Source organism: Cynoglossus semilaevis, chromosome 12 (assembly GCF_000523025.1).
Source record: "Cynoglossus semilaevis isolate Cse_v1.0 chromosome 12, Cse_v1.0, whole genome shotgun sequence".
In the NCBI taxonomy this organism is placed as follows: Eukaryota; Metazoa; Chordata; class Actinopteri; order Pleuronectiformes; family Cynoglossidae; genus Cynoglossus; species Cynoglossus semilaevis.
This window is the reverse complement of record NC_024318.1, coordinates 4,434,249-4,442,496: the sequence shown is the minus strand read 5'-3', so window position 1 is coordinate 4,442,496 and position 8,248 is coordinate 4,434,249. Positions and strand designations below refer to the sequence as shown.

Below are 8,248 nucleotides of genomic sequence, written 5' to 3'. Positions count from 1 at the left end.
CACCCAGCCAGTGGCGGTTCCTGGAGCTGTACTCCACCAGGTTAATGAGCAGACCCAGACCCTGAGGGGAGAACAGGCCGATCACAAACTCTGACGACACTAAACTGAAAAGTACAGCAGGACCAGAGCTGGGTTTTTTTCTCACTGACCAGCACTCGGATGTCGAAGCGCTGCTCCTGAGGGATGTACCGCGGCACCCGAAGGACGCAATTCAGAGCAGTTACTATGAACTGGTCCTGCTCTCCTGTCTTTGTGCTGCCCCACTCTGTGGACGGGAATGGAATTAGTATGAATGTCAAAAAATATATATAAATATGAACTTCTCTGGACATATAGACTCACCGTTGTCGTGCGTCAGAGCAGAACTCCTATCACTGCCCTCATGCAGTCTTCCACAGCTTTGCCCACATTACTGAAGCTGCAGTGAGGCAGCATGGCACCAGGGGCCGACAGGGAGCTGTTGTTCAGCGCCCTGCTGTAACGTTGGATCATATCCTCACAGTGACCCAGGGCTCTGAGGAGGAACAGGGTCAGAGGTGAAAAAAAGAAAGGGCGGCGTAAAAAAACCAAAATGGATGAAGCTAAAAACAAACTTTGTAAAACATCAAACAGTTACAGTCACATCAGGCAAAAAAGAAAGGTTTCTGTCAAGTGTTACTTGACACAGTGGTGCAGTGTGTCCTGAGTCTGACCTGGCAGAAGAGACGATGAGTTGCGAGTCTTTATACGCAATTAAGTACGATTGGTTTTCTGGGTTCTGCACTGTCACCTGTTGGCAGAAGATGAAAAAGAAATACAATCAATAAAAAAAGGGAAAAGTACATTTTAAAAAAAACAAGATCAAATTAGATCAAGGACAGACGAATGAGTTACGACTGTGGATCGATGACGTTTTTAAGCGACAGCTGACGTGTCTTCTAACGCAGACGTTTTCATCAGACCACAGCAGAAGTTCGCAGCCTCTCTGTGCTCAATTGCTCTGCCCTTGAGTTTGTCTCCACTGTGACTTTGATGGAGGTAAGTGTCCAATTGGACGAAGCGGTACTCACACTTTCAAGTACTCTCAGGCAGCGCTCGGCCCCCCACAGAGACGCCACCAGGTTCTCCTTATCCTCCTCCTGGCTCAGGTTCTCCACACCACTGCAGCGACACCACAGAGACACACGAGAGTCCCACGCCAACACACACAAACTGTTGAACGGTCAACACAACTGACAGTGAACCCCGGGAAACAGATGTTAGCACGGATAAACGCTTTATTATAAAGACAGGTTTCAGAGAAGTTGAGACTCTTAAAAAAAAAAAATCAATGTCATCGTGCCTGTAGTATCACAGTATATCGTACCACTGCCCCTGTATCAGGATATGCATCGTATCATTTGGCACTGTGAAGAACCCCCCCCACCCCCATCAGAGTCCGTGGCTCCCTGGGCTTCAATTGACTTCTGATTGTGTTTGTTTGTCGTCACTGGGCTGAGACTCCTTCAACTCTAAATTATTTGACTGCCTGCAGCACACACTTTTATTTACTAACTTTCTTCAACCAAGAATAATTGAGCTCATCTTTTTCGGACTGGGTAAAAGAGGCAGATGGGGCAAACAGGCAGGAGCACTCGTCAGGCAGCAGCAGCAGCAGCGGCGGCGGTGGCGGTGAAGATTTAACGCCACACTTCCTTCTATCCATTTGGGAAACACCTGCTCTCTGCTGAAGGCTCTACAGCCACTGGGATTCCAGCTTCACTGAGCAGATCACTCTGACTGAATGATTATAAACATGGGACAGTGTTCCTCACAGTCAAGACCCCCTCCCCCCCAACCCCGGCCTCAGCCCTCCCCCGACCTGGGTTTGTTGCTGTAAAATCACTGTATCACATGAACCCACCTTTGTCTACGATGTGGCCGAGTCCACCGAGCAGCCGCAGTTCCTCTTTAAACCAATCACCAGCTCTCTTGGAGGTCAGTGACAGCAACGTCTCCATGGCCAGATGACCGGTCTAAAAATAAAGATTTAAATTATTCACTAGTTACATTTACAGACCTTTTTCTTTTCTTTTTCTTTTTTCAACCTTTCCACTTTCACCCAGACTCAACACACCGTTATGTTCTCCAGGTCCAGGTGTCTGTTGTGCACGGTCTCACACAGCTTCCGGATCTTCTCCTTGACCTTCGCGACCTCCTTGGCCGTCAGCTGATCCTGGTGAGCGGAGTAGTCCTGGTCCAGCTCCAACAGCTTGATCATCAGCTCCAGACACGCCCTGTCCAGGTCCATGTTCAGTCGGTCCCGACTCAGAATGTACATGAGCGCCGCCGTACACAGGGCCAGGTTCTGCAGGAGAGAGAGAGAGAGAGAGATATCTACCAAAGCCATCTGAATGGAAGTGAGCGAAGACAGAGGGGTCAAAGGTCACCCAGGACTTTCTCCAACTCACGAAGTTCTGACTAAATAATCAGCATCTACAGAAAACCGAGAGAGGACCCTGATATGAGACTGAAGTTCTCCAACATTTTTTGTCATTGTTTCACTTCACTCTGTGGAAACATTTCAAATGTTTCAAACTTAACATGAAAATTAATAAAAAACTCAGGACAGGAACTGTTGGACTGACCGGGTGCTGTGGTGCGTCGCTGATGATTTTGAAAACTTGTGCCACTTTTCCTCGGGCTCGCAAGTGCATCCGAAAACTGGGCATGGCACACCTGGTGGCCAGGCCAATTATACTGTGGGGGGCGGGAGAGAGAGGGAGAGATGATGAATGATTGATTCAATATGTTTCAAAGTTGTGTTAAAAAGTAAGATCAAAGAGTTCCTCGGTTCTGGTTTTTCTACTGTCTCACACATTCTTCTTCAAAGGTCACCACTTCATCTCACCTTCTTCTGCTTTCACCCTAACACCTAACTACTGTCTCAGCGGCCTTGTTAACGGCCCTCAGACTGGTGGTGCTCTGAGAAACAGATATTGTGCCAAAGTATGTGTGTGTGTGTGTGTGTGTGTGTGTGAGTGTACACCTGCAGTAAGTACAAATCTAACACAGATAAACAAAAAAAACAAAACATTTCCCTGTGGTAGGTTTGTTAGCAGCGTGTGAGTGACAGCCCCCACTTACCTAAGGCACCTGGTGTTGAGTGGCTGGCTGCTCTTGAGCCCCGTCTCCAGGTACTCGTAGTCGTCCGTGAACTCCTGGTTTTCTCCGAACTCCACCACGTCGTTGAAGTGCTTCACGTGCTGCACCACGGTGTACAGCTGTCAGGAGGAAGAGGAGGAAGAGGAGGAGGAGGAGTCAGGTTAGTTTCAGCTCACCGGGAGGTGGCACACATGTCCACAGATAACCATCAGCTCCCTTTTTTCCCCCCACATGTGCACTTTAGGAGACATGTTGTAATTGTTCGATTCCACTCCAACGGTTCCATTATCAGCAGCAGCTGACTGAGCTGATACACTGGACCGGTGTGAACAGCACGAGGAGTTCACGCCTGATCAGCAGTTGTTTGCATTAAAAAAAAAAAAAAAAAATCAAGTCATGCTGCGCGAGCGTGTGTGTATGAGTAGTCAGCATGACACCGGAGGATGGGAGGCTGAGGGAGGGCCGGGGGAGGGGAGGGGGAGGCAGGAAGACCACAGCGGTGAGCTCGGCTGAACCGTTTCACCTCAGAGGAACTTTGGCAAACAGACAGATGTGAGGCCACAGAGAGCAGCAGTGATTGACATGAGCTGTAGGTGGCGTTAAACTAATGGCCACGCCGCCCGCTGCCACCTTGAACCCAGACCAGGGTTCAAATCAATTCAAGCTGGAGGACAGGTGTGAGACGTTGGCCGTGCTCTTCCTGCACGAACACGAACGGATGAGTTGAAGGAGCCTGGCTCAGGAGAACACCTTTATTCATAACAACATCCAGCGAAAACAAGTACTTCCGAGAACTCACCTCCTTGTCCTCCTTCCTGCATTTGAGCGTTGTAATGATGTCCTGGTTGAGGCGGGTGGGGAGGGTCTCCATCTTAATGACTTTGGGTGGGGGTGGAGGGGCTTTGAACACGCCGTCGTCTTTGTGAGGGTTGCTTTCTTTGCTGCTACTTGACAAAACGGCCTGAGGGAGTGAATGGAAGTGGACGTTAGTCAAATAAAAAAAAAAAGATCAACTGATGATGACGAGGAGTTCACAGATGTGACCTGTAGGGGGGTGTATTGGTAAGAATCTGGTGATACGATACATATGTTACAGGGGCAACGATGCAATATATATAAATATAATGCAATAAATATTGCAATATATTGTGATACTATAGGTATGACGATATATATTATACAATTTAACTGTAGTCAAACACACCAGGAATATTTGACTGGGAATTGTTTACTTAAAAAAAAAATTCGATACTGAAATATTGCGATACATATCGGCTTATTAATATTTGTCAAAATCGATATGTACTGTTAATGTTAATTTAAAAAAAAAAATCAATGCAGTGTTGTAGAATATTGTTACTCTATTGTGAAATATGAAATATCGTGATATATTTCACTGTATATATTTAGCCCATGTGAGGTCTAAATATATAGATGTACTGATTGTTTGTAGTGATGCTGTTTAGATTCTTCTTCATTAACAATTAACAGCAACATTATGGTGAACAACGACGTTGAAATCCCACCCAGATCATCTGGTCCACAGATAAGTTCAACAGAGAAAAGACAAACAAAGGCTGGTTCTCTGCTCCTGGAGACACTCCGCATGAACAGAAGGAGACAAATGAGAGTAATTATCAGAGAACTGTTGACTCCCGAGAAGGCAATAAACAATATCCTGGATTGTGGACGGCAGGGCGCAGGGAATTGTGCAAACAAATGATACTGGCTGTTATCATTTGTTGTAGCTGCGTGCTTACTGTGCACAATTAATGCATCCATTTTATAGAACATTTAACATAAAAATCTCGGTGTCCCTGCTGATGTTCTAATCGCAGCACTCCCTGTGACCACTTTGTTAAATTACAGTACTTCCTGCACAAAAGAGACACACACACACACACACACACACACACAGGAGTGTAATCTTACTGGAGCAGTCTGAGCTCGAGAGAGCGGGGGCACGGGCACCGCTTCAGGTTCCGGTTGGTTCCAGTGCCGGGCGTTGTACACAGCCTTGGCTGGAGCCTGGAAAACAGAAGAAAGAAAATGTTTTTAGACAAACCAGAGTTTATGTGTTTGTGCAGCTGAACATTTATTCCGTTTACTGACTGATACCATTAGTGTTAAATGATTTCAGAGCAGCAACGAAACAACGACCCTTCACCACGGCACCTCCATGTTCATCTTCATGAGTAGTTCCCACAGAGCAGCCCGTGTTATTGATTTAAATTTTTATGAATGAACATTCGAGCGCTCTGTGCTGCACTCATGATGATATACAAAGACAACAGCGGCGTCAGACAGAACCACAACGGTCCCAGGGCATTAGAAAAGAAAAAAAGAAAAAAACACCACGTCCTGAAAATGAAGCATCGACTGACTCCGTCGTACATCACACACCATTTCAGGACGACACAAACATTAAGGAAGATGGAACATAAATAATCCCAAGATGGAACAAAACACTATTCTGAAAGAAACGACAAATAGGAAAATTATTCATAAAACAGAAACAATAGCCAAGTTATATATAAGTGTTTTATAATTAAGAGTCGGAAGATGGGGGGCGCCATATTTATGTATATACAGCAAATAATACACAGACAGCCTCCAGGAGCTAAAGCAGCTGAAAGTAGCTGGTGTGGACGGTTTTCACAGAGTCAGAGGACGACGACATCACTCTGATTTTTTTCCCCATCAGTAACAAGAATATTGCATTCCATTTCCTTCCTACGGTCGACACACACCATGACCTTCACTTTGGGAGGTTGACCTCGGTGATAACATCTCCTCCTCCTCCTTCAGTCACTTGTCTCCACACATTATCGACTTGTCACCTGCGTCACTCTGTCATACAGCTGTCACTTTACAGCAGGAGCTCAGCGTTGGTGTTAGAAATGTAGCTGCAGGAGTTTTTCAGAACACAAAATGTTCTGTTGAATTTTTTTTCCCCACAAAGTGGAACGACTGTGTCACAGAAGGAATCTGACCGATGATCTTCAAGTTAAATGACCCTTTATGACAAGGATTCAAATGCATAAATAATGTTTGTGTGTGTGTTTTTACTGGAGATGTGATGTTCTTCAGCACATTGATTCTATTCTGCTTCTACTGACTTTCATTTCTCTGCTCTCCAGGGCATACAACAACAACAACAACAACAACAACAACAACAACAACACACTGCAGCTGAATCATCAAATAACATTAACCTTCAAAATAAATTCAGGTTGTGAGGTTTTTCCCCCCACACTTTTCTTCACTCTGTTGTATTATCACACACTATTTTTGGAACACTCGGTCACTCACTGATACCACCGTCAGCAAAAGCTGCTCAATTCCCCCGTGGTTCCAGAGGAGAGTGACAGAGGGGGGTTAGAACCCACACCCTGACCTGTGCACATTGATCGAGTCTGAGTCGATCCAGAGAGTGTTCCTTGTTTCTTTTTTTTAAAGGTCTGAGTTTAGAAAAACAAAACAAAATACCAAGTCTAATGGGCAATTTACTAAGAACACACTGGCCAGAGAAAAAGGAAATAATATTTTCTTTTTCTTTCTTTAAATTGAAAATAAATGAATGGTGACTTTAAAACAGGTGGTACAGGTTTGTTTACCTTTTTGGGTCCACTGAAGATCTTTTTCAGACCACTTCCAGTGTCCTTGGACCTGTCACTCTGTTTCCCTGAGCGTCCCTTCTGTCCGTCACCAGGACTGGAGTCGTCAGAAAGGTCAAAAGCATCTGTGGGGAGAAACCACGTCAGCACAGACAAGACAAAACAGAAAGAGTAAAAAACCTGAGTCACGCTGCGGCTCAGACGGAGTCACTGACCTGTGTTACTGCTGGCCTGGCTGTCCTGAGAGTCGCTGGTGTGAGGACTGTCCGCGCCGGAGCTCAGAGCAGCCAGAGCTGCAGCTGCCTTCTTGGCCTTCTTCTCTTTTGCCTGGGAGCTCTCATCGTCGCTGTCGCTTTCACTCAGATCGTCAAAGCCAAAGTACTTGATCTTGTAATTGCTCTTTCCTGCCATGGCGACGTCCGACCCATCCTCAGCGTCGCGCTCCTCTTTGTCTTCAAAGCCAAAGAACTCCAGCTTGCTTTCAGCTTTTGTCTTCTTCGTCTTTGTCTGTGTGGGTCGAAATCTGGAGAGAAAGTGTTTCCATTTAGACTGAAAACACATAAAATGGACCAACACCAAGTGACAAGAGACAGACCAAACTAAAATGGACCGACACCAAGTGACAAGAGACAGACCAAACAGTCTATGACAGTCCAGCTCATAAAGGTGGGCCAAACATGGTGGACCAAAAGCCTTTTTTTTTTACCAAAAGCCTTTTTTTAATCTAAACACTTAAATTATACATGGAAAATAAACAAAGCTCTTCTCAAATAAAAGGACATTGAACTGAAGATGGAATTGTAAATGAAAGATATAAATGGAAAATAAACAAAGCTATTCTCAAATAAAAGGACATTCAACTGAAGATGGAATTGTAAATGAAAGATTGTTTGAAAGAGCAGCAAAGGAGGCGTTCAAGTACAGCGTGGAGAAACCATCACTCAGCAGAGGAGTTGGCTCAGGACACCAGCCAACCACAATGTTTCACAAACTGCCATTGTTTTACCTTCAGGTCTCTTTTTCTCAGGCCACAATGAGACCAAATAACAGACAGAAGTGAAGAAGACTCAATAAACATCACCAACACTGGAGCTTGGCTCAGTGGAACTTTTCTACCATGAATAAAGTTGGAAAGAAAAGCAAGCAAGAAAAGAAAACAATAAGAAAAGAGTTTAAGTTTTACGAGTCATTATCACATCAACATACCTGGACGTTTTTGGCGGCGGAGCGTCCGACTTCTTCTTCATTTGGCCCACATCTCCGATGTCCACAGGAGCAGCTGGAGTGACCAACTCATCTGTGTTCCGTTCAATTGTGTCCTGAATGGTGACGTTGCAGACTGACAGACAGGACGGGTGCAGAACGGTGTAGTCCCGCACCCTCCCACCTCCACCTCTGCCGGCTGGCTTAGCCGCTGGCTTAGCTGCTGGTTTGGTACCAGGACCAGTGCTACTTCCACTAGCTGAAACAACATTGTTGGACTGACTCGGGACACTGACTGTTTCAAC

At 45.5% G+C, this 8,248-nt stretch overlaps 1 protein-coding gene across 1 annotated transcript in view; it reads right to left on the bottom strand.

The window, feature by feature from the left end:
- Positions 1 to 8,248, bottom strand: part of wapla (WAPL cohesin release factor a) — a 17,298-nt gene that overhangs the window by 6,903 nt on the left and 2,147 nt on the right. The window contains 12 exon segments of the mRNA XM_025060843.1: positions 360 to 514; positions 693 to 769; positions 1,050 to 1,140; positions 1,879 to 1,994; positions 2,096 to 2,326; positions 2,607 to 2,718; positions 3,106 to 3,242; positions 3,923 to 4,084; positions 5,056 to 5,151; positions 6,741 to 6,865; positions 6,956 to 7,263; positions 7,947 to 8,248. The exon segment at positions 7,947 to 8,248 is cut by the window's right edge and continues 44 nt beyond it. Coding sequence (XP_024916611.1) covers positions 360 to 514; positions 693 to 769; positions 1,050 to 1,140; positions 1,879 to 1,994; positions 2,096 to 2,326; positions 2,607 to 2,718; positions 3,106 to 3,242; positions 3,923 to 4,084; positions 5,056 to 5,151; positions 6,741 to 6,865; positions 6,956 to 7,263; positions 7,947 to 8,248 — 1,912 coding nt within the window.